Source organism: Morus notabilis, unplaced genomic scaffold, assembly GCF_000414095.1.
Source record: "Morus notabilis unplaced genomic scaffold, ASM41409v2 Scaffold201, whole genome shotgun sequence".
Taxonomy (NCBI): Eukaryota; Viridiplantae; Streptophyta; class Magnoliopsida; order Rosales; family Moraceae; genus Morus; species Morus notabilis.
In genome coordinates, this window is record NW_010357101.1 from 189,819 (window position 1) to 215,191 (window position 25,373).

Genomic DNA, 25,373 nt, shown 5'->3' on the forward strand with positions numbered 1-25,373 from the left:
GTAGGGAAATATGGCAATTTTTTAAACTAAATGCTTATTTATTTACTAATAAATAAGGTCGCCGTGTTATAGTAATTAATGATACGTTGCATACACTTGTGCACTGAAACTCTTCATATCAAACACATTAAAAAAAAAAAAAATTAGGAATTAACAAGAAAGATTATTGGTGTCTACTGAATCCTAACAGATGCAACAGATGTTAAAGCATATGATTCTATTCTGATAGAAGATGAATATTAAAACTCTAATTAATAAAATGCTTATTTTGTTTCCCACGCTTCAATCAGGCCCGTTCATTTAGAATTCTCTCTCTCTCTCTCTCTCTCTCTCTCCTGCAAATTTTTCCAGTTGCCAAACAGGAGAAAAATGTCAGCTTCCGAGCGTTACTGCATCGGCTACGCTCTGCAGTCCAATAAAGTGAAGACCTTCATCCGACCTTCACTCCTCGACCACGCCGCCCACAACGGCATCGTTCTCGTTACGATCGACCCCACTCTCCCACTGACCGACCAAGCTCCTTTCCACTGCATCCTCCACAAGGTTTACGACCAAAACTGGATACAAAACCTCCGAGAATTCACCACCAAAAGCCCTACCACTGTCATCGTCGACCCTCCAGACCGGATTCAGAGGCTCCACAACCGCATCTCCATGCTCGACGCCGTCAACCGAGTACGAATCACTGAAAAATTCGATCTTGGCGTTCCGGAACAGGTCGCGATTACCGATTCCGACGAATTGAAGAAGAAGAAGGATCTCGAGCTGAAATTCCCGGCGATCGCGAAGCCGCTGGAGGCGAACGGCACAGCCGCGTCGCACGAGATGTTTCTCGTTTTCAACGCCGACGGATTGGAGAAGATTCTGAAAGAAAGCAAAAATGCGATGGTGGTTCAGGTTTTCGTGAACCATGGGGGAGTGGTGTTCAAGGTGTACGTGGTGGGCGATCGTCACGTCAAGTGCGTGAAGCGGAGGTCTATGCCGGACATTTCGCCGGAAGATCATGGGGATTCCGACGGCGGCGTAATGCCGTTCTCGCAAATATCGAATTCTAATGATGAAGTGAATCTAAATCTGAAGGAAGTAGAGATGCCTCCTGATGAGATTGTGGAGGAGGTGGCGAGGAGTTTGAGGGAGGAATTAGGGCTTCGTCTCTTCAACTTTGATCTGATCAGAGATTGCAACGGCAAGTATTTCGTCATCGATATCAATTACTTCCCTGGATATGAAAAGATGCCTGATTATGAACCAGTCTTGACGGATTTCTTGTTGGATCTTGTCCAAAACAAACCAACTAACTAAAAAAATAAACCACATTCACAGCATTCAAAGTCCCTACTTTTTTTTTTTTTTTTTTTCTCTCCTTGAAGGAATGATCAATGACATTCTGTTTGGTAAGCTTAAGGAGGGAAATCAATTGGAGAATTGTATCTCGTATGTGATATTTATGAATTGTTGTTCACAATTATACACTAATTCTTCCATTTTATTTGATGAATATTTTCTTGCATTGCATTGCTTGAATTTATTTTAATGGCTTCTATACTCTGAATTTATTATTCTAATATGATATGATGGATTGTACACATTCTGCTTCCAAAGAATAAATCAACCTGCCCCGAATAATGTCATAAATTGCTTCCTTATCAAGCTAAATGAAACAAATTTTTATTATTATTATTTTTTTTTCAGAAGTTGGATATCATTTCATGAGAGATTGATGATATACGAGTTATAATTGCCCTCTTTCCTATTCATACACCAGTTACTAGTGTATATGACTATAAATATATAGTTAAAAGAAAAATATGAGGGACATGTATCCATGTTAGATAGATATTAATAAAATTTGGGTTACAAATTGTTGTGCCTAACTAAATTCTCTATTGTCCTCACCTCGAGTGTCATTACATTTCTTTCTTCTTTTTCTTTCTTTTTTTTTTTTTTTTTTTTTTTGTGAGTAAATAATGAAACATTTTATTTTTAATGAAACCTTAGGTCGTAATCTCTACATATTTGGCAAAGTAGGTAGGTTAGTTGCTTCTGAAGGTCAATAGAATACCTACTATATTTGATATATCGAGTCATTTCCTGGGCAAGGTTTTTTGCCTAGCTTGCAACTTTGGGATTTCTCATGTATAGATTTTCTTTTGACCCCTTGGTTTTACATAAGAAAGCGAATATTCAAAGTAAGAGTAAAATTTTCACTTAATGTTAAAGGAGAATTTTATGATAAGAGTACAAAATAATTACGCCATTGGTATATATACCCTAAAAAAAGTTATGGGCCATTCAATTATGTTAATTGCATTAGTAATGTAAAAATTAGGGATGCTAATCTCTACAGGACGGGCCCCGCCTAGCGGGGATGAGAGATAATTATTAGGGATGGGAGATAACTAATAGGGATGAGGATGGAGAGGAGACAAAATCTAGTCTCCAATTCGTGGCAACGTGGAGAAGGGAGAAGTACTCCCTACTTAGACTCTGTCCCATATTAATGTATTATTTTTTATGTAAATATATATATATATATATATATATATTGATACACATAATCTTTTAAAATTACTTTCTACTTAAGAAAAGGGTAGCTGCATTATTTTAATTGGGTGAGGCAAAGTACCGATTATAGTTTCTTGTACCGGAAAAAAAAAGAGCAATTACTAATCTTCTCCTATATTATATATACACATAAAGATGTAGTGTCTAGTGCCTCTTCATCCTCTTTTAAAGCTATTAGGAATAGAGAATGAAGGATAATTTACTTATTTATTTTGATGTTTTTAGACTTTCTTCCCTTATGCATTGGTTATTACTTTTTTATTTTGATGTTTTTAAACTTTCTTCCCTTATACATTGGTTATTACTTTTTGATTCAATTGGCAATAGATCAAGAATTTTTAGTTTTATTATGAACTTTTCAGTTTAGTCTAAATTTATAATAAATTTTTATTCTATTATTTTTATTTTAAGTTGTTATAATTTTAAAATGCATAGTGATTCATATGATGAGAAATGTGGCAGATATGAGAAGTGCTCCCTATGAGAAATTTTCGACTCCGACCCTGTTCCTATTTATGCGGGGATAAAGACGAAGATAAGGATAATTTAGGAGGGCGAGAATGGGAAATAATCCTCTACCCTCACCCCGTCCTATTGCCATCCCTAGTAAAAATATGTAAATTAACATAATCCGGTGAAAATTTAACGGTGCAATACGGGCCATAATAGCAGGGTATTTTTGTACTCCCACCAAAGAATTCCCGTAAAATTTGTTACTAATCAGCCCACTCATTTACAAGCTTTTCGACACCATCAACTTCATGGTATCTATCCTTCTCTATGAGAGAAAAGGGGAGAGACTGTTAGGTTTGCCAAATGACTTGCTTTTACTTTTTCATGGATCGCTTGATTCACAAGGAATATATATTCTTACCTAATGGGTAACAAAAACTCTTGACTTTTCATGACAATGGCAGATATAATCAGCAATTAGTTCAAGAATCATCATTATGTAATAATCACCTTTTTCTATATTTAATCCTACTTTTTTTATGGTGTTACTCTCCAAGTTGCTAATTACTACTAGAGATGAGAGATACACCATAAGAGGTGTGAGCATATATGTGTTGAGGTGTGTGACTTGTCCACGTCATTATAAATTTACATATCATATATATGTATGTGTATATATATATATATATGTACATATAATAGATAGATTGATTGATAGATTGATTGATATATAGATAGAGATGTTTGACATGAGTTTGTTATCCCTTATCAAAGGTCAAACCCTTCAACTTCAAGAGGTCTTTCTCATTTTTTATCTATTCCGTGTCCGAAACTATCAACAACTAACTCCTTTTATATTCTTGTCCACTGTTTTATAACATTAAACGGTAATATCGTCTCCTTCTTTCATCTCTCTCCTATTGAAAAATACTTGACAACTTATGATTGTATGGCGGTACTAGTGAATTGGATATGTCCATCTTTGATCAATATTTCAAAGGATTTATTAATGATCGCATAATCTTTGGCCACACATAAATGTTTCTAGAATCACTAAAGAGCTGTTTGTTAAACAAAAAACATCTCTATTGTAATAAGTATTACAAATGTACACCCTTAACAAAATCTGATATATATGTGATCCTATTACAATCAATACAATATTAGTAATTGCTTAGATATCCAAGTGATAGAACTATCTAATATATAAAAATTCAGTATTATGAACAGAAACGCATGATTGGAAAAAAAAAAAAAAAAAAAAAAAAAAAAAAAAAAAAAAAACCTAAAACTATAACTATAACTATGATCGATTTTACTAAAACCTCCTCTTGTTACGACATGGCCTCAATCTGAAAGCAAGCCAGTAATTACTTCATTCCGCGAGATTGACCAATGTCTGTGAAGATGCTAAACTGCCAAAATCCAATATATATAAATATATATATATATATATATATATATACACATACATATAAGTAAGCATTAATAAAAAAATATTAACAAATAAAATAAGAATATAAAACATATATATCTATGTGGAGAGAAAAGGATAAAGAGAAAACAGCTTACTCCATGATATGCTTCCAATAAGAGTCGGTTGTCTCATCATCTATAAGATCTCCCCATGCTTCAAAGGTGGTTGAAGTGGTGGATGAATTAGGATTAGAAAGATGATCAGTATTATTATTCGGGTTGTTATTAACCTTATAATTTTGGTTAATAATTCTATTAGAAAGTATTGTAGCAGTCTCATGATCATGATGATCATCAGGTGATGAGGCCACAGAAACCAAGTGAGGAAGTTGATTATTATTGCAAGCTAGTTGATGATTAACTATTCCAAGAGGGTTACTAGCTGTGCTAATGGGATGATTAGTAGTAATTGGTGGTATTAAGACGTGATGAGCATCTTGATGAGGGGCTAATTCTGTATTTGGAAAAGTGCTGGTACTGCTTTGGATACGAGTAGTACTAGGATTATGTGGACCAAAACCGGCATCAACAAGATGAGGGCCATGGCCGAAAGCATCATCGAGCCTAGAATGTTCCATCAATCGCAAATACTCGTCAACACAAGGCTGACGGTCCATAATTGTTGAGGACGAGGATGATGACCCTAAAAGGTTGTAAATCGCTTCGAGACTCGGGGTGGTGGCATTAGCAGAAGTACTAGTACCAGTGGTAGTAGTGTTTAGGACTTGCAAGAAGTTGTGAAGAACTTGGAATTTTGCGAGTTGCGCGGTATCAGAGTAGGAGAGCCTAAGATTGGAGGTGTCTAATGAGAAGGGATTATTATTGTTGCTGGTGTTGTTGAGGAAGGTGGTGGCAAAGTTAGCAGCAGCAATCAATTGAGGAAGATTGGAGAGAATGTTTAGATCAGTTCTAGGTCTGTGGGTTACCGGATCAATTCCCATTTGGAGAAGCTTTTTCTTTAAATGGGTGTTCCAGAAGTTCTTGATTTCGTTATCGGTCCGCCCTGGCAGATGTCCTGCTATGGTGGACCACCTACATGAACACAGTAACATGGAATATTGTTAAAAACTACACACATATATATAACAAATATTTAAGTAATTTCTCCTATACTTAGAATAATTTATTAATTAGAAATTATGCAATATGATTGGCAATAATTAACTCCGACATATCCATATGGACATGCCAAGATTAATCAAGTTGAATTAGTACTTGAAAGTCGATTTCCCTTATTTATTTTTTAATGAATAATGCTTTTCTCGTTTATGATATAATGGAGGGTATTATGAAGCAACATTTGAAGAAAAGTAAGAACAATTCCACAAATTAGTGAATGAAACTTGAAAATATCTGTTTACTAAATGAATCAAATGAGAGCAATTTACAAATTTTGGAAATTAAAGTGCATAATCTCTGGCTGAAATTCGGTAAAATTAATTAATTGATAATTACTTGTTGCCAAGAACAGCATGAAGGTTGATGATGAGCTTCTCTTCATCCTCAGTGAACTTTCCCCTCTTGATATCAGGCCTCAGATAGTTTGTCCATCTGAGCCTGCAACTTTTGCCACACCTGTTAAGCCCTGCAAGCTTTGGCAGTGCTCTCCAACTTCCATGTCCATTTCTCCTAATGTAATCCACCAGCTTTTGGTCCTCCTCCGGCGTCCACGGCCCTTTCTTCAGCCCGTTTTCGTCCGACGACGGTGATCTTCCCATCATTAAATCCTATAATCAATCTGCGACAACACTACTCATCATAAGAATAGCATATATAGGATAACTACATTCTGTATCATAATAAAAGATGAAAAGGAGTACATGAGCTAGCTTGGGACCTTAAATTAAATGATAAAAAAGAGAGTACTGCGTTATAAGAGAGAGTCGTCTGAGATATTGGAGATACAAAACATATAAGATAAGATTATAAGTTATGAAGAAACAGCAGAGAAGACTGTCTAATTTTATAGTGATTTGTGGTTTGATTATGTTTGGAAAGAATAAGCAAAGAAAAGAAAAAAATTGACACAATTGCCTAAATTAATCCTCCCACTCTAGCTAGCTAGCAACTTCACATCTCAAAATTTGACATGAAATTCCAAACATGTCCTTGATCTTCCAAGTGCATATGGTATTTGATATAGGGATATATTTGCATATATTCATCCAGTAATGCTTTCTATATACGTGTTATTACATAAATCAAATAGGTTGCATGTCAACACACGCAACACTATTCAGTCCTTCTATTGGACCCACCATGAAGGAGTAACATATACACACTTCTTTATCGTTTGATTAATAATCTCATTTGCACAACTATATATATATATATATATATTGACTTCTTATTAATTATGTTTGACATGTGATCTATTATTAATATACGTATTCACCCGTATTTGCATGTATATTAGTTGCAAGAGATTTTATGAGGTAAAATATTTAACCTCAAGATTGGGAAACTAATTAGGTAACAAAGAGTTTGAATATAGTGATGAGCTAATTAAAGTATTCATAGACTTCAGTGATAAATTTCTGAGTTCTGATATTACGCGAATCGGGAGGTTTCTTTTGAGATTTCACATGATTTATAGAGAGTGAGGCGCAATTTTTAGACTTAATTAAATCCTCATAAAATATAAACACGTCAATTAAAAAAAAAAAAAAAAAAAAAAAAAAAAAAAAAAAAAAGGGTTTTTCGTGTTGTTCTTAATTATTAAACAACGGGAGATGTTATAATTAACCTCATATGTATTCCTTAATTAATCCCATTTCATAACTTAATGAGAACATATATTTATTTGGTAAGACCTTTATTTTGCTAGTTGACCTTACTTTTGTTTTTAGATGCCAATCTAATAATTCGGACGTGCTCCAACTCCTTCACGCCAATGAACCAGCTCTCTCCTTCTCATCACTCATCAGTACTCTTAATGGGTATTCATATATATAATCTTCTAACATTGCAAAGAGCCATAACGCCACAAAGTCAAAATTCTACGTAGTCTATTAATTTCCAGCGCAAAAACGAAAAAAGTCTACTTTGTCCACGTACATATCTACCTGCACCCATTAGAATTTGGATTGCAGTTTTATGATAATGTATCTCTATATCTTTGTGAACTCTAAATTCCCTCGAACTCTCGAAATGATCTGACTAATTAATGATATTAAAGGGAAACAAAATTATATTTTAGCTGTCTTAGATTCAATTAACGTATCAGCTACTAACAATGGATCATATAATTAGAACAAACCGTTTTAATGTTTAATTAATATTTAATTATAGTCTTCTTCATTTCAAATGTCTTCTTGATTTTTTTCTGCTACTCAATTATCGGGGGAAAAAATCTGCATATCCGACCCCTTTATGGCTAAGTACAGTAATCGCCGCCTCTATATTGAAACAAATTACACGTCAATCTTTCATCAACGTCAAAGTGCTTCTCATATTACCAAAAGTTTTTGGATTTATTATAATTACATATTCTTTACTAACTATATATAAATATATTACATAAGCATATAGATATACAATCTTTTATATCAGATTTTAAGAAAGCTGTATCTCCAACTAATCTAAGTGTCGCCATTGCACAGTTCATCTTTCTTTCACCAAACAAACCTTTTCTCTTTAATATATACACATGCATATATTTTTATCTTTAACCCACATATATGCTTGTATTGTTTTTCTTTTTTATTGTTATTTCTTTTACTTCAATATTTTTCTTGTATATATTTTATGAAATTATTAGTTATGATGTAGGATGGATCAATACTTTTTTCAGCGTCGTGATTATAACTAAAAGCAACCAAAAAGATTATGCTCGGTGCATAGGAGACAAGTTATCTGTATATGGAATTAAAAATAAACACAGCCATCGGTCAAAAGACGTGTGTATATATATATATATATATATATATATAACGTTCCTCTTTCACCAAAAGAAATGTGTCATATATATATATGAATATTAATTTTGATTGTTCTTTGTGCGCATATCTTATTGCTTTCATGCATCACCATTATTCGTAGTAATATATTAATCTGCAATTAACATGCATGGTATTTATATGTCTTTAATTTTCTGCGGACTGCATATATGTCTGGTTTTTAAAATACATAGTACTTGTTACCTTAATTATATAAATGAGAAAATAGAGAGTTGGTATTTAACCTTATTTTAATACAAAATAAGATTGATTCTATGAATTTCTGCATTTAGTGGTACCAAAAAGTACGTGAATTTTGTTGTTGTTGTTCTCTCATTGTTGGCTATGACATCATTGGGTTTGAGTAGTCAATGTGGGGGTTAAAAGGACAGTAGAGTCTGCCGGAGGTTTTCCTCCTAACCTGACCTCATTATCCTCATTTACAAGTCACTTGAGCTTTTCTATTCTTAATTAAACCTTGGTTACAAGACAAAAAATCGCAAATTATTTGAGATTATACCAGTATAGCAAAAGAAATTACGGAGTACAATACATTGATAATAGTGTCTATCATCATATATATACAGTCTTAACGTATTACCTATGATAATGTTCATCCAAATAATATATGTATCACTACACATAATTGTTACGTAATAAAAAGTGAGAAATTGGATTTCACCATGAGCATTCTTGTATCACTAAATGGTATTGTTTCTATTTTATTTTATTTGTAAGCGGTATATTCCTACTACTTTTAAATCAAAGTTAGATATTTTATATATATATATATATATGATCAGTAATCTCAGTTTTTGACCGTTAGATCTTATCAAAATCACATTAGATAAAAAAAATATGCAAAACAGATAAATTCTGATACAGACCTAACGACTCAAAAATAAAGAATACCGATAGTCCCATTTTTACAGGGACTACAATAGAAATTCCCATATCTTAGCAAATAAATACATGAACCTTTTGAGAATATTTACATTCATTGACCAAAAAATATTTGCTGTTTTTTCAAGTTCCTATTCAACTCTCTCTCTCTGGTTTTTTTTTGTCTTTTGTTTTTGTTTTTTTTTTTTTTTTGGATAAATCAACTGATCGGTTTCCTTGAATGAGTTATACCTTGGACAGTGTAACAAGAAAAGTTACGTCCCCACTCAAAATTCTTTGCCTAAGATGGACATAATTTGTTAGAACAAAATAGTTTCAAAATGGACTGATTGTGAGATTATTTTTTATAATTTTCCTCTGAATGCGTTTGCCTGGGGAGGTTTGTTAATTTCCAGAAATGATTGTGAAAAAAGGATGTAATCGATGGCTAAGAAAGTTAGTTATATCAAAACTCATATTTTCTTACAGTTTTCAAATATTTATGCTTTTAAAGGAATCTCCAGAAAAGTTTAGTTAAAAACGACCACTATTCAAACAGAAACCAAAGCTTTTGGGATCTGTAAATTTGTTTATCTTTGTTACAAATTCAAACGCTCATATTAAGCTGTTGAATAACAAAGAATTAATGTATTTAATTTCAACGGTAAATAAAAGAAGAAACAAATATATATGACTTTCTATCTAGTGTTTGGCCACCAATAGGGTTTATTAATTGACTTATTTGTTTTTATTATATTATGCTTCTCTCTCTTGATAACGATGTCTCTTTCATGTGTTCAAATTACAATTCTCTTTTTTCATTTTTTTTTTGTCTGTCGTTCATTAAGCTTAATTGCATTTTTGTCAGCCTACCAATATTCATGTGATCATCACCTAGCAGGGCTGAAAATTTAGGGTTCAAAAATCAAAATAATATCTTGGTGTCGTTTTTTTTTTTTTGGTATATATTGTTGTTGTTTTATGTATAAAGAGAAAAAAAAATGTAAATTAGTTTTAAATTATTTCTTACGTGGATTTTGATATATAATTTTGACTTGATCGTTTCTGCTTTAATTTACCAATTAGATCACATGTCAATTAGAGCGCTGTTTTTACAATATTCAAAAAAGTTAAGCATATCTTATAAAAAAAAAAAAAAAGTTTTCAATGAAGGGATAAGAACAAGAAACAAAAGGAAAAAGATTAAGAATGTTTCGTAACGTTAAAAAAAGGTGAACGTTAATTAACTTCGAAATTACGCAGCAGTAACTAACAAATAAGGAGGTAATAAATTTATCTCGGGCAAGGTAACTCTCATTTTTGGTATAACAACATGTCTAATTGACAATATTTCATTTACATGAATAACAAGCTTGATTGCTTGTAAATCTTTCATATCATCATTTATAATATTAATATTATCACTAGCTTGTAATTTATCAAAGAAAGTATTGACTGCTTTGTATTAAGTTTGAATAACTCATCAAAGATCCCATTCCGCCACCTTTTTTTTTTTTTTTTTTTTTACTCGAAACGCTCATTTTTTAAACGGATCAATTTGCAACCTCTGATGAATGTTGCTCCCTTGATGCATATACACACACATAAATACATACATACATACATATATATATAAACACGTCATGACACACACACATACATATAGTATATATACACGTCATGACACACACACATACATATAGTATAGTTGGGCTTGGACTAACGGTTCAAACAGTACAAATTGACTGACAATTCTAATATAGTTTCCGGAAATAGTAGAAAATAGGCCAATATGAAAAGCTTAAAAAAATATGTAGGTCAATATTTAGTTATAGAAATTAATAGGCCATAACTTGTCAAGTTATGGTTTATAACCATATAAGTTATGGATAAAAACTGTCAATAACTTATTAAGTTATGGTTCCAAGTTATGAACAAAAACAGTAATTTGACCTATTTATTAACTTATGTAAACTATTGGCCTATTAATTTTAATTCATCTCAAATCTTGGCCTATTTCCTTCTTTCTCCCCTATAGTTTCCTATATATCATCCGATCCAAGTAAAGCAAATAAACATGATTTAAATATAACAAAAATAACTTGTTCCAACGTGGTAGGTCAAAACACAGTCAAACATGCAAAGTTGATATATAAAGAAGAATAATTAAGTACAGTCATAAGGCCATATTGAAGTATTAAGGTTGGATACAAGCAAGCCTTCGTGTTGAATATATAGAATCAAATCATGTGTGCTCTTATTCATGTCTTTTTTTTAATATCCCTCTAATAATATTGTGACGCGTTAATTAAAATGTTACATCAATTAAAAGATTCTTATCACGTCAATTAAAAAGTCATAACGTGACGTGTTATTATTGGGGAACACGGAAAGTGATATAAAAAGTGACATGTTTTTTTTTTTTTTTTTAATTGAGGCAATGAGACAAGCACTCTTTAGAATATATAGGTCTAGAATTTTACTCTTTATCTTTTTTAATTAAATAACTATATTAGTCAAAATGTATTAATTAAGAGTAAGGGGTATCCAAACTCATACACTAAGGGCATGTTTACTTCGCATCAAAGAGAAAGGGGAAGTACGGAGTGATTTTCTTTTCCATCTAATAATATGTTTACTTACAAAATTAGTAATTTCTTGTCAAAGAGATTAGTATTGATTTCTTGTCAAAGAGAATGAATACTAAATTTAATTATCTACCCTTAATAAATTATTATATAGCGAATGATTATTTAATTGAGTAAAAAAATAATTTAGTGATTACATTCATAATATTGTTATTTTTTAATTTTAGTAAACATAAAAAAATAAATATAGTTGTTTTCTATTATACCATTTAATAATTAAGTAAACACATAAAAAAAATAAAGACCTTTAATTTCATTACTTTACTTTTATTTATAATTCTATTAGCCTTCTCATTATATTTTTTTTACGGTTTATCCCTATAAGTTCAACAATTTTCTCTTCATTGTTATTCTTAGGCCCATACTGAGAATAGTACATGGATTGGGCCAACATGAAGTGTCCCAATGAAGAATTGGAAACAGGAGTGGCTCAACTGCAACTTTGTCAAATATTTGATGCCTGCAAGATGCTTATGCTTAGGTTTCTCAAATAAGAGCAAAAAATGTCTTAAATCACTAGTTGATTAAACATGTATAAAAAGATTTGTCGTTTTGAATGTGAAAGGTGGTTTCTGATTCGCTCATACAGAGATCTTGTTATCTTCGCCAATGTAGACGGTTGGGTTCGACAATAAAATAAAATGTTTGTTTGTTTATTCAAATTTTGCATTTGGCTAGTCGGCAGACCACCTAGGGACTAGTGTCCTAGAAATAGGACTATAGGAGAATTTCCGTGTAGGGTAATAATAATAATAATAATAATAATAATAATATATCAATATTCATATCATTGATATAAACATGTAATAGTTGAAAATTCCACATGGAATATATATTTTCTGTAAGACTTTAAATTTTTTTTTTCCTTCCAAGTAAAAGAATCTTTTGGAGCCAACTTTGATGAACCAGGTTTTGTCGTAAAGCGTTGGTGCATAAATACCCATATTTGTGTGGCTAAAAGCAAATAATCACTAAGCACTCAATTATTTCGCAGAACATAATCGAAAATGGTGGTGGGAGACAAGCTTTGGCACAAGCTGGAACTGCCAGTGCCGGCGAGCGAAGCTTGGGAGCTTTACGGCGGGCTTCAGCTGGCGAAACTGGTGGAAGAACAATTCTCCACTCTCATCCAAAAGATTGAGCTCGTCCAAGGTGATGGTGGCCTTGGCACCATTCTCCACCTCTCTTTTGTCCCAGGTTCCTTTATCTTTCATCTTTCCCGTCTACTATTTGCTTATAATTATATCACTTGCCATTTTTACTACCTCACAAACATTCTCATTTAACACTTCAAACAAGTTTCAATCATCATTTCAATATATTTCACCGGGGAGAAATTTAAAATTTAGAATTTCATTCATTTTATTTTGATACATTTCAGTTGTGTTCTTATTTAATAATAGAAATGATAATTGTACCCTCACATGATAATAAAAGAATATCGCCCACATATATATATATATATACACATATATATTTGGGGAGTTATTTGGTAGAATATGAAATGGAGACTTTCACTGTTGCTATTTTTGTATCATTAGATCATATCAATATCATACCATAATTCAAAAACGTAACCACATTTAACGACACTTGATGAAATTAGACTGCTTAGAATTGCACGGTATCTCTGAAAAGAGAAAAAGAAGAAAAAAAAAAGAAAAAGAATTGCACCATATCTTTCATAATTTACAGTTTCATTTTTCACCACACAAAAAAAAAAAAAAAAAAAAAAAAAAAAAAGCCATACATTACCATAAAATTCTCCATTTTTCATTTGAAAAAGAACCGTATGAAAAATATTTACGGTTCTGTCAGTATTCGTCATTCCTGGTTATTTAGTTGTTGATTGTATGAATTAATCAGGTACGGGGTTAAGTGATTACAAAGAGAAGTTCACGAAGATAGACAACGAGAATCGCGTGAAAGAAACGGAGGTGGTTGAAGGCGGATACTTAGACTTGGGATTTACCCTTTACCGAGTTCGGTTTGAGATCATTGAGAAAGACGGCGATTCCTCCATCGTCAAGTCCACCATCGAGTATGAAGTCAAGGACGAATTTGCCGTGAATGCCTCAGTTGTCTCTATTGACGCACTTGCCAACATTGCACTTCTTGCCAAAAATCATCTCACTAAACCTAAACCCTGAATAGGTTTGGTTCCATGGACCACGATTCAACATATATACACAAATTCTGCTTACACATTAAAAATGTGTACTTTAGCAGAGAACTTAATTATCTTTTAACTCTTAACCTTACTGTTTTCGGAAATAAAACTCATGGAGGAGGAGTTCTAGTAGTCGCATGCCTTTTGCTTATGCTGCATTTGTATGCTAATTGATTGCCTTTATGCCAAATTAAATCCCAAACTCATTTTATATTGAGTAACTCCAAGTAATCTATACAATAGTGTGGGCGTGACAAATAAATTGTCATTCCAATTGGCGGATCTACTCATAGCGTACTCGAAATCTCACCGGGGTGGAATTAACACTTTATTTTATTTTTGTTATAATTAATTAAAATGCATAATCTTAAATTATTCTAGTGGCATATCACCAAACGTAGGATACTATTAACAAAAATCCAATCCTATTTCTTCCTAAACATTCCAATCCAATTCGTAATACTATCCTATCCAATGTTATCTTATGTTGAGCTCCAAATGGACCCTATACGTATTAAGGTCAGAGAAAGGAAAGTGAAACCAACCGTTCAATCCAAATCCAATCCTGCATTATCAACTCCACAAACGAGTACCGCCTCAAGGACGCTTCTGCCGCCAATGTTCAAAACCATTGCGCATATATATATATATATATATGTATGTATATGTATATAGTTCAAAAATCAAAACCATCTTTCTCACCAAGGCTAAATCTACAAGCATTTCACTACCATTAATTAATTCCTACTACAAATTACAATGCAACGTGTAAAAGCAGGAGGCGCTGCCGTTTTAGACGTTTGGTTCATGAATTCATAACCATAATTCAGAACCATTTTCAGTTTACGCGTGTTTTTTATGAGAGAAAACATTGTAGCGAGCCACGAACTATGATCCGAATCATGTCACGAATCCTTACTCTAAACGCACATACTCTACAGCATTAGATTCCCTCTCGCAACTACCAACTAAAGATCATAAGACAATCTACAACTTACCAGAAAAAGACATTACGATGTATTATTGGTTCTGGACTGACAATCATTTTACTATCTAACACTTTTTGAAGCAATCATGAATACGAAGAACAAAAGCAGGAAACATATTTGGTTTTGGGACTGCCTTCGTGAAGACATTTGATGGGTGTACTGTTTTCTTCAAGTGACATTAGGTGGTAATGTATTTAGTATCAAACTATAATACCTTCCTTCACATGCACTGATAATACACTCTGTTTTCACATCACAGCATGGCAAAACAAAGGTATAATATTTTTTCTCATCATCCTAGCTTGCAGCACTGATTTTCAAGCAAAACAAGCCAAACTGTTTAAAAGATTAGGAATTTTCAACTTTCCCCAACTAACCTACAAAATTTTTATCATACTCCGTTATATCATGTGTTCCTAAACATCAGGAGATGTAATGCACTGAAAGATACATCATTAAGAAAACATAAACTCACTTCGGAAAAGATAATAAAAACTAATCGACAGCCATGGCCTCTGAGCCCCCAATTGCATCCTCCAACCCGTTCTTCTGCTCTTCTGTCGCAAGTCTCATTTCCTCAATCAAATTCTTCTGGTCTTCCTCTATTGTATTTTGCAACTCATCCACCTTCAAGCAGTTTGAACAAGAGCGAAACATTAACCGAAATGATAGTCCAAATGCAAATTGGGTAATAGAAAATGCAAGAAACTTTTAACGGCAATCTTACCACGTGAAGCAAAAGGGAAAATTGCTTCTTACGAAGCTCCAACAACCTCGAACTGGCGGTGTTCTCTGCGTCTAGCGCTGCAATCTCTTTCTCTAACTCAGCAATGAGCTTTTGTGTCTCCGACCTTGGCGGCTGAGCAGCAATCAGCTTCCTGATTGCCTCGCACTCCTCCTTGTGACGCCTCTCGATCTTGCTCTGCTCTAGCTGTTTCTTGAGATCCTCAATGTCAGACTGTGCCTGCACAATCTGCCGGTTGATCTCCTCTTTCAACTCATGGAAGTTCTCCTTCTCTCTGATGTTGGCCTCAACAACCGCCCTGCTCTTGAGGAGCGGAATCTCAAAGGTAGAGAGCTCCTGCAGGAAAGCCTTGGCAAGCTTCTCGCAGTCAGCGAAGTTTTTGTCATCATTCTTGTCGATCTCAGTGAAGAAAGAGGTGAACTTCTTCTGAAGCTTCTTCAATGGCGGTTCTCCCCGGGTGGTGGTGGTGCGGGTGAGGAGCCTGTGTTTTATGATGATGTCATCTTCAAGTGGGCCGAAAGCATAGTTTGCAGCTACTGCTTCACCTCGACCCGAAACTTTCCTTCCTTTCGCCAACATTGAATGGTGATTGTAGATTCACTAGTGGGAGTTGCAAAGCAAGCTAGATTTGTTCACGGCTAAAAATGCAGAATTTGTGAAATTAGGAACAATTATTAATAAGAATTAAAGGAAAAAACTCGAAACAAAGTCATGGGAGCTTGGATTTCTAGCATAAGGAAGATTCTTTTGGTACTACCTAGGATTCCTTAAGAGTCAGAAATTGAGATTCAATTCCAAATGCAGACCAAAATAAGTGTAACACTACGTTGAGCAAAATATTATAGCCACGACGTATTGTAGGCCACACATTACTGAGAAATTTTTGGTATAAAGTGAAAACATTACAAAATGCAAAAGTAACCATTTTTAAGATGAAAAAGATGTGGAACCTACGAGAAAGGGCGAGAATCCACGAGGATGAGAGACCGCCTGTCCGAAAGTACCCATTTTTAAGATTCAATTTTGCATCTCTAATTCATATTCCCTTTGCTGCGAATTGAACAGCAGAGAGAATCATAATTCATAGTTAGATGCCTTGGTTTTAAAACTGAAAGTAAGTCTATAGAAAAATTAAATTTTAGGGCAGGAATAAAGGAAACAACAATTTCAAAGAAAATCATGGTTTCTACTCTAGAATTAGGGAGATGCCTCTGCTACTACCAGGACTACTTTGAGTCAGAAATTGAGATTCAATTCCGAAAGTCAGTACAATATGTTCAAAAATCATAGAAAAATATAGCAGAGAGAGAAGACAAAAATAACAGCTAAAAATGCAGAATTTTGTTAGTGAACGAAAATGGCTTTATCCTTTTTCCTCTGAAACCGGAACAGTTGAAGAACCCTAATTCGTCCTAGTTCCAGATTAGCTCCAAAAAAAAATTGGGGTTTATATGCAATGCAAGTAGGATTCGTAATCTCTGGTACTAGCTTAGCCGGGTCACCTTTGAGCCGGTAATGGAGATTCAATTCCGGATTCAGAAAGTTAAAAAATCAAAGTAAGAAATGAAGAAGAAAGAGTACCTGTTGAGAAATCCCTCAAAAAGATTCTTCCTTTTTCACTCTCAAGAGCAATTCGACCTCAAGAAGAAGATCAACATCATGAATTGATGACTGAGCCAACCCTAATTCGTTCTCTCTCCTTTTGTTTTGTTTTTTGTTTTTTGTTTTGTGTTTTGTTTTGTTTTGTTTTTTGAGATTGAATAACTCGTTTTAGACTTTTCATTAGTTATTACTAGAGAAGGCTTGTCAAAAGAGTTTATATTGCAATGGCGTTTTTGTCCTCCCATTTAACTACGCCTACACATTTCCCCGAGTTTCATTTCGGAATTTTGTAACAGGATTTATTTTAAATAAAAAACAATACTGAACTATATCCAAAATAGATTCATGATTGCCATAAAAAAAAAAAAAAAAAAAAAAAAAATTCATGATCGACAAAAAAAAAAAATAGATTCATGATAATATGTTATGATGTTAGGAGTGACATAATGGACAAAAATAATGAATATTAACCTCATTTAAAAGTTTTAACATGCTTTTGTCCATATAATAAAATTTTAAAGAAGTAATTAGGTCCTTTTAACTATGAATTATGATATTGCACGACCTAATTGATAAAGATGATTGATTTTAGCGATGATGTTATGAAAATTCATAAATAAAAAGACGTAAACAAACAAACAATAAAATCTCATCATACAGTGCTTACTCTGGCGTCGTGTCAAAGCTGGTTTGTGTTGGAGAAGGTTGGGTCAAGGGTTGGGGTGGGGTCGCGCAAGGGTTAGGGTGGGGTCGCGCAGCTTGGTGGGAGTTCAGAAGGGATTTTTTAAGTCAATAGACCCCAAATGTACACCCATTCAATTCGTAGACCCGTTATAAATGGAATTTCAATTTTCATTTTTTTTATTCCTGGGATAAGAGTGAATGACCAAAATATCCTTTAAATGGGGAGGGAAAAACGACGGGTCGCCTTAAAGAGAGGCAAAATTATGCCCGATCAGATCTTTCTTACTGGAAAGACCGGTTGGCAATTTTCTTATAGGGCACACCAGTAAGAACTTTCTGACTGGACTCAGGTTTCTTACCGCTCCCACCAGTCAGAACGGAAAGAAATGACAGACGTGAGTTTCTTCAATTTTGCAGATTACTCAACTCCGAAGAGGCCATGAAATAGCATGATTCTTGTTGGTTTTTCAAATAAAATACCAAACCACGATTACCCAGCATTCAAACAATGAATTAAGCATAAAAAATACAAGATTTGAGAGAATACCAGAGGTAGGGGCATTCTCCGGCGGTGAAAGGTGGCGCCGCCGGTGAACTTTGGCCAGCAACGTTTCCTCGTGACTGCCCAGCGAAGGAGGGGATTTAGCTCCTCCTTTTCAAACGTTTTTTCTTTTAATTTGAGAGAAAAGGAGAGGGGCATTTAGGGAATACATATTTTTTCATTTAATAAGAGGCTTACTCATTGAAACTTTATATTTTGAAGCCTACTCATTAAACACATTACACATTTTAAGCCTATTTTTCAAAAAGACCCGTTGGGAAGAGGGTTCACACGGTTGCGTATCTTAGAACTAGGGTTTCATTTTTGCTCCCCATTATTGGTGGCTGAGATTTGTTATTTGAGAATCAACCGTTAATAATTAAAGCGGTATTTTTGACATTTCACAAACAAGTTTAACAAAGTTTAGTGGATGGGGTGTTGACGTCATTCGTTTTGGTTAAAAGGGTGTCATTATAATATTGGCAAAACACAAGGATTATTAGTGTCTTGCCATAATAATAATAACTCTAATATAGTCGGCTCCTTATTAAATATAGTGCAGAATTTTTTAGTGTATATGTGTGCATTTATTTTGATGGATACGAATACTGCCCATTATTAGTATTTGTAAGGGTAATTTTTTAATTATAAAAACTTTTTTTTCTTTTTTGTTATATTTTATTTATTTTTTTAAAGTCCAGAATTCAATATTTGCTTAAAACATGTGGATAATTGCTTCAACATGTAATCCATGTAACATGTGACTACAATTGATAGTAATACTTAATTGAAAAAAAAAAGGAAGAAATTTGGTGAATAATTGAAACGAGTATGGGAATTGAAAATAAGTCTTCGCATAAGAGCAAGAATAACAATAATCGAAAGTTTTTAATGTTCTACCATGGATTCATTATCCGTATAAAACAAAACAATTAATAAATTAACAATCAAATGAAATCTGTTAAAATCTATATAAAAAAAAAATCTCTCAAAAGTAAAACAAAATCGTCTTATAATTTCTTAGAGCTTACTAGGCTTAGTTTGGTATTGTTTTTTCCTTCCAAAATCAACTTCTCCTTATAGTAGAAGTTGATTTTAGTGTTTGGTAAATCTCCTCAAAAGTGTTTTCTAAAGAATTTTTTAACAATCTACAACCAAAATTAGAAGCAGCTTAAAGACAACTTTAGCTTTTAGATTGTGCGAGAATCAGCATAGTACAATTAATGAAACTTTCATAATACCTATAATACCCCTAATGAAATTTAAAATTTACAATCTTCTCAATCTAAAATTCAGACTCGTAATATAATATACTATAATATAATAGTAATATTGTAACAAATAATATCATAATTATATTAATAACTCTAACATTATTATATTATCATATAATATTATATTATAATAATTTAATAATTATTTGAATAATATGATATTATAGTTATAATATAATTATAATATATTTTATAATACAGTATATATTATATTATAGTATAATATAATATAGCCGTAATTTTTAACTATCTACAATAATTCCACTTCATAATTTACCAAACGCCATTACATTTATTTAAAAACCAGCACAGCTACTATAATTATAGTTTACCAAACACTCAGCTGCTTTTTGTAACAGCTGTTTTTTCCTTCAGCACAACGAAAAATAATTTTTTAAAAATCTACAGCACTATCAAACTAAGCCCTAGTCACGACTAGAAGTGTTGGGTAAATGAATCTACATTCATACACATCAAGTTGTATCAAATACTGCTTTATCAAAAAAAAAATGTCATATCAAATATTGGATACCAAATGATGTGGCAAATTGACTTATTAGAATATAATTGGTAAATGGTATTATTAACAAAGATTAATTTGGTACCCAAAATTAACATACAATTTTTACTCGCTCTACACGGATGTCGAATTAGTAACATTGTTGTTAGACAGGAGTCCAACAAGAGGAGGAAGCAGGGTTCCAAAGCGCAGGTAACAAGAACTTGTTCCCCCTAACACCGTGGGTGTTGAAGGCCCCACCACTCTTCGGGTCCACCCGTATCTTCCCCGTGTAACCCGGAAACGCCCCACTCCCAAACATGCCCCAACACGCAGTTCCGGCCCCAACCGGCCCCACGTTTGGACCACTTCCGAACGTAAAGAAGGCATTGTTGAAGGGGTTGGTCACTGCATCCGCCAGCCCTGAAGCCAACAAGACTATCATAGCATCAGCCCCCACATTCCCACTCGGAGGTTGCAAAACAACCCCTTGTGGGCCTTCCTCTTCGCGGTGGAATCGCCATGCGCATGCCCCAGGGCACTTTGTCTCCGGGTTCCCAACTATCACATAAGCCTGCCTTCCAAACGCCCCGTGTTGAACGCATTTTCCCGTGCACATCTCCTGCACTGTCACTTGCCTGTCTGTCACTATCATTGCCAACGTCTTTCCTGATCTCCTCGCCGTTGCTTTCTCCACTAGAATCCTTGTGAAGTCCGTTGTCATTATCTTCCCCACTGAATAGGATGTGTCTGTCACCACGCGCACCACCTTCACGTTGATTCTCGGGGGGTTCCTCCTCCTCCCACGGCCGCCAACAAACGACTGGTAACTCTCCACCACGTTCCACCACGACGACACCATTGGCTTGATGCCGCCACCGTGACCGGCGCGCACGCTGTTAAGAGACTTGAGGAAGCTGCGGATGGCATTCTTTTGGACGCGGCTGATCCGACCATAGTAGAGGATGGAAATGTCTAGATTTCCTGTGAGGAGGGGTCCTCCATGGTAAGTCAATTGAGGGGCAAGGGATGGGAAGCCATGGCTATGTGCTAATCCCAGATGATAAAATTGGGCAATTATGAGGAACAAAAGTGAGAACACTAAAGCAAGAGGGCGACTTGGGAGAGAAGACGCCATTAGTTTTGTGATCTCAAAAGAAGAATAAAAAAACTTGTTCTAATTTCCATGTGTGGTGGTCTGGTGCCTTTGCCAGCCATATATAAATAAATAAATAAAGAGATGCATTGCCGGTGTGCCATTAAAACAGGGGGATGCTCTAATATTGGATGCCATAACATACCTCTTACGATTGGTTCATGTTTGCCTTTGCAAGTTTAGGCCACCAGATTATACGGATTAGTGACAACATCCTTAACAAAATTTTGTCATTCTTAGGGGATAATACATGCATATTAATCTCAAGTCCCAAAAAAAAAAAAAAAAATCCAGAAAAATAATTAAGAAACTTGATATGATGATAATTTATGGGAGAATCATATCTCATTTGTACTTTACACTCATGGGTTATTCTAAATAATTGAACAGAATTAAACGAAAACTTAAGAAACGGATTTTTTTTTTTTTAAGAAAACAAAGCTAATGAAATTGTTCGACATTTTGAGGCGTTAAAAGTAATTAGTTAAGGTTTTCTAACAAGGGAACCTTGTGTAAAGGTAATTAGTTAATGGCCTTTAGACAGTTGCCCCTTGATGGAGAGAGCCCGCATTACTTGCATTATAGAATTCAATATAAAATCTAAATGCATTGATTATGCTATTCGGGGAAAAAAAATCTTTTGATCATGCAGAATCTAAATTGACAAATATGTATGAATATAACTCTAATACTTTATAGTCAAAATCAGACTTTTTATTAGTTGAGACATTATTTCAAAGGCTAAAAGGAACGCTAAGATAAGGGATTTTACAACACTTTATATAACCTACGAGCCTTTTCTTTTGTTCCTTGTCTTCCAATAAAATTAACAATCAAACACACTCACAACCTGTACACTCAGCTGCCATGTTTCTCCTGCTTTGATTTGTCGATATAAGACTGCGGGCTTCTCTACATTTCGCCCATTTCAGGACCTTCCTATCCTCGTTCCTCCGCAGTCGTGCTGACATCGACTTGAAAGCATTCCTCATGTATCTCAGCACAGCAGTGACAAGCTCTCTGCAATGAAAAAACGTATGATAAATAATTTTCAACACAAACTTGACAATTCTAGTTCTAATGATAGTTCTAAATACAGAACAAACAAGAACATTCAACTGTCTTTAAGATTCCAACATAGCAAGGCAAGAAAAAAAGGTTGTTTGGCACTTACAGTGGTGAGCAGGGAGGTCGACAACCATTTACATAATAAATAAACAGATACGAATCGTAGTGCTGACCATTGATCAAGTAGAAACCTTGAAGTCTCCGCACACACTTAAATGACATTTTGCTGTACAAACGGATAGCAGGATTATTGTAAGAAATGACATGCAAGTAGGCGGCGCGGCAGGTCGGGATACTTGAGGCGTATTTTATGACCTCACGGATCAGTGAAGAAGCTGCAATACCCACCATTCAAAAAGTTAATATGGGAACACAATCAAACACAGCCGGAAAGAATGCGAGAGACAAACGTCTACCTATGCCGAGATTTCTGTAGGTTTCTACAACTCCCAATGTTAAAATGTAGACCAACGTTTGATCTGATCTTGACGAGTCATAACTAAGCATATCCCCAATCTACAAAGCCAATTTTTACCGGGTGAGTAGGATCTGAAAACACCACAAAACTGGAACAATAGGCATTGACAATATTTCTTTCTATCACAATAATATACATATATAGGGACCCCTAGATCAAGAATTTTAGACCAACATGTCTTCTCAAGGACTAAATTAATCTGAGCAGACGTACAATAAATAAACTGTTTATTTTTTATTTTAACTAAACCAAGGGCATCTACAAGAACAATTTAAAGGCCCTACCTCACTTTCTTTTGCAAGAACGACTCGCGCGGTTACAAACCCAACAAGTTCATCACCTTGGTCACTTGGTTGACTGCGATCAACGGCTGCCCAGGATACAATATCACAGCCATTGACTACGTTCTTGAAAAACTCAGACTCATACCTAAAGAAATTATAACAATTTAGAGCAATTACACGTATTGAAGGCCATACACATGGGAAAGCATCAAAGAGGTTTACTTACCTAATTGGAAATAAATCACCATGAATTTTTTCTAAAATCTCAAGGTCGGATGGTCGTAAAGGCCTATAGCATATAATTGGACGAGGCGAAGGTCTCATGTTCACCAATGAAGACAAGTAAGTCAATCAATCCCCAGCAAAGGTTTGATATAGTCGGACAACTTTTGCGAGAACTTTTCCTTCCATTTATGCCACATCACTCAGGAAAGGCCATGCATGAGTCACTGAAAGCTGAAAAAAGAAAAGAAAAGAAAAAGTACCTTCAGAACACAAATCACAGAATCAAAGAAAGAAGATAAAATTTGTATTAACCTGACATCTGCATACAAAGAAATTAAAACAGAGATGCTCCCTACAAAACATCATTCAATAGCTTGTATTTTGTAAACAAAAACAAAGAAAAAGCTGTGTAATAACTCCTATATTCTTCCCTATTCTCTTCTCCTTCCCTCCCCCACCCCCCACCTCGAACCTTTCAGTCTCTTTAACAAAACGAGGAATTCGAAACACGAAAGAACTCACACACCGAACGAGTGCACGCGGTGAAACACACATGGGTTTCTCACTTGGGTAAAGGAAGCTATTTATTGGCAACTTGGACGACTTATAACGAAGTTCGTCCTGCACATCATATCACTAGAAAGATTGGGATCTTTCACAATTCGACATCATTGGCCAGTCTTGTCTATTTTAGGCTTTGGGACGGTAAGTAAGTAGTACATAAAGGAACTAAATTAAAGTTAGATGAAAAGAATCGTAAGCAGCCTCGTATATAGAAACCTGAATTTGAACCTTAATCAAGTATGAAGCTTAACTAACATAATTTACAACAATTATAAAAAAATCAATAACCATTAAACAGAATAACACACTGAACTAGCTAAAATTTTTTTCCAGTAAATAACAAGAGAAGGAAGTTTATTTGCGATAACATCAATTAAAACAAACAAGAGAAAACATAAAACCTATCTGTAAGAGAAATTCACATGACGGAATCTGAAGGAGCATAATTTAATCCATTAAATGCCACAATCGATGAAAAAAAGGATGGAAACCCAGGCGAGATCTCGATTGAATCAGAAGGTCACTTTGTTGTTTGGAGAGAAAGAAAATGAAAATGAAAATGCGGGATTGCTAGAAAGGATTACGTACCTTAGTGGGGATGGATTGGATTGGCAATATAAAAATGGAATCTTGATTCAATCAGCGTTTATTTCTTCCTTCTCTCCTCTTCTCTTTCTTCTTCTCTTTCTTCTTCTCTCCAGGGCAGGAAAAGGAACAGGAAATAGAAGACCAAAGACTCGGCAATGTTTAAGGCCAAGGGCATACAATTCTTCTTCTTCTTTTTTTTTTTTTTTTTTTTTTTTCGTGCCCAACTTTGAATCCACAACGGAATAAAATAACAACTAAAAAAGAAATCGACTTGCTTTGACCAAAATACCCTTTTAATTTTGAGCATTTATTCATAGTTTTCTTTTTATTATTTTTGAACTTTTAATAAGATGGATTGAAACTAGAAAGATGAACTAACTAGTATGCTGCTCGAGTCAAATACAAATACTTTTTCATGACAAGATTTTAGTTTAGATATGAAATATTTTAGTATTGCACTATTTTTTTTTTTGAAATATTAGGGTACGTTCGGTACCACTTAATTAAATGGTTTTTTCTTTGTTTAAACAAAAAAAAAAAAAGA

The 25,373-nt window shown here is 34.2% G+C and overlaps 6 protein-coding genes across 7 annotated transcripts; 2 read left to right on the forward strand and 4 right to left on the reverse strand.

Moving 5' to 3' along the window:
- The first annotated feature begins 369 nt into the window (after window positions 1–369).
- On the forward strand, window positions 370–1,302 carry LOC21402601 (inositol-tetrakisphosphate 1-kinase 1). Its single transcript, XM_010089161.1, has one exon. It carries the CDS (start codon window positions 370–372, stop codon window positions 1,300–1,302), a length of 933 nt encoding a protein of 310 aa, XP_010087463.1.
- A 3,284-nt stretch (window positions 1,303–4,586) lies between these two features.
- On the reverse strand, window positions 4,587–6,215 carry LOC21402602 (transcription factor MYB41). Its single transcript, XM_010089162.2, has 2 exons — window positions 5,950–6,215; window positions 4,587–5,526 (listed from the first exon to the last, which is right to left on the reverse strand). The coding sequence occupies exons 1-2, from the start codon at window positions 6,213–6,215 to the stop codon at window positions 4,587–4,589; spliced, it is 1,206 nt and encodes a 401-aa protein (XP_010087464.2).
- A 6,731-nt stretch (window positions 6,216–12,946) lies between these two features.
- On the forward strand, window positions 12,947–14,328 carry LOC21402603 (S-norcoclaurine synthase). The gene is made up of 2 exons (XM_010089163.2): window positions 12,947–13,159; window positions 13,829–14,328. The coding sequence occupies exons 1-2, from the start codon at window positions 12,970–12,972 to the stop codon at window positions 14,110–14,112; spliced, it is 474 nt and encodes a 157-aa protein (XP_010087465.1). The 5' UTR covers window positions 12,947–12,969; the 3' UTR covers window positions 14,113–14,328.
- A 915-nt stretch (window positions 14,329–15,243) lies between these two features.
- On the reverse strand, window positions 15,244–17,636 carry LOC21402604 (THO complex subunit 7A). 2 transcript variants are annotated; one of them, XM_024165529.1, is made up of 4 exons: window positions 17,448–17,636; window positions 16,821–16,916; window positions 15,849–16,504; window positions 15,244–15,748 (listed from the first exon to the last, which is right to left on the reverse strand). In XM_024165529.1, exons 3-4 carry the CDS (start codon window positions 16,443–16,445, stop codon window positions 15,617–15,619), a joined length of 729 nt encoding a protein of 242 aa, XP_024021297.1. In that variant the 5' UTR covers window positions 16,446–16,504; window positions 16,821–16,916; window positions 17,448–17,636; the 3' UTR covers window positions 15,244–15,616. The 2 variants fall into 2 exon arrangements, with proteins under 2 accessions (XP_024021297.1, XP_010087466.1); XM_010089164.2 differs by lacking the exon at window positions 16,821–16,916.
- Window positions 17,637–20,632: 2,996 nt separating this feature from the next.
- Window positions 20,633–21,604, reverse strand: LOC21402605 (protein EXORDIUM-like 2). Its single transcript, XM_010089165.1, has one exon. It carries the CDS (start codon window positions 21,602–21,604, stop codon window positions 20,633–20,635), a length of 972 nt encoding a protein of 323 aa, XP_010087467.1.
- A 692-nt stretch (window positions 21,605–22,296) lies between these two features.
- Window positions 22,297–25,030, reverse strand: LOC112091542 (histone acetyltransferase MCC1). The gene is made up of 6 exons (XM_024165478.1): window positions 24,830–25,030; window positions 23,679–23,908; window positions 23,453–23,597; window positions 23,107–23,206; window positions 22,797–23,025; window positions 22,297–22,642 (listed from the first exon to the last, which is right to left on the reverse strand). The coding sequence occupies exons 2-6, from the start codon at window positions 23,774–23,776 to the stop codon at window positions 22,456–22,458; spliced, it is 759 nt and encodes a 252-aa protein (XP_024021246.1). The 5' UTR covers window positions 23,777–23,908; window positions 24,830–25,030; the 3' UTR covers window positions 22,297–22,455.
- Window positions 25,031–25,373: the final 343 nt, after the last annotated feature.

Excerpts from the sequence above, each read along its gene's own strand:
- LOC21402601 (XM_010089161.1), top strand. The coding sequence starts at position 370 with ATGTCAGCTTCCGAGCGTTACTGCATCGGCTACGCTCTGCAGTCCAAT.
- LOC21402602 (XM_010089162.2), bottom strand. The coding sequence starts at position 6,215 with ATGATGGGAAGATCACCGTCGTCGGACGAAAACGGGCTGAAGAAAGGG. Across the intron at positions 5,527-5,949 it reads CATGCTGTTCTTGGCAACAA|GTGGTCCACCATAGCAGGAC; the intron begins GTAATTATCAAT and ends GTGTTCATGTAG.
- LOC21402603 (XM_010089163.2), top strand. The coding sequence starts at position 12,970 with ATGGTGGTGGGAGACAAGCTTTGGCACAAGCTGGAACTGCCAGTGCCG. Across the intron at positions 13,160-13,828 it reads CCACCTCTCTTTTGTCCCAG|GTACGGGGTTAAGTGATTAC; the intron begins GTTCCTTTATCT and ends TGAATTAATCAG.
- LOC21402604 (XM_010089164.2), bottom strand. The coding sequence starts at position 16,445 with ATGTTGGCGAAAGGAAGGAAAGTTTCGGGTCGAGGTGAAGCAGTAGCT. Across the intron at positions 15,749-15,848 it reads TTTCCCTTTTGCTTCACGTG|GTGGATGAGTTGCAAAATAC; the intron begins GTAAGATTGCCG and ends AACTGCTTGAAG.
- LOC21402605 (XM_010089165.1), bottom strand. The coding sequence starts at position 21,604 with ATGGCGTCTTCTCTCCCAAGTCGCCCTCTTGCTTTAGTGTTCTCACTT.
- LOC112091542 (XM_024165478.1), bottom strand. The coding sequence starts at position 23,776 with ATGAGACCTTCGCCTCGTCCAATTATATGCTATAGGCCTTTACGACCA. Across the intron at positions 23,598-23,678 it reads GGTGATTTATTTCCAATTAG|GTATGAGTCTGAGTTTTTCA; the intron begins GTAAGTAAACCT and ends TAATTTCTTTAG. Across the intron at positions 23,207-23,452 it reads TTCTTGCAAAAGAAAGTGAG|ATTGGGGATATGCTTAGTTA; the intron begins GTAGGGCCTTTA and ends TTGGCTTTGTAG.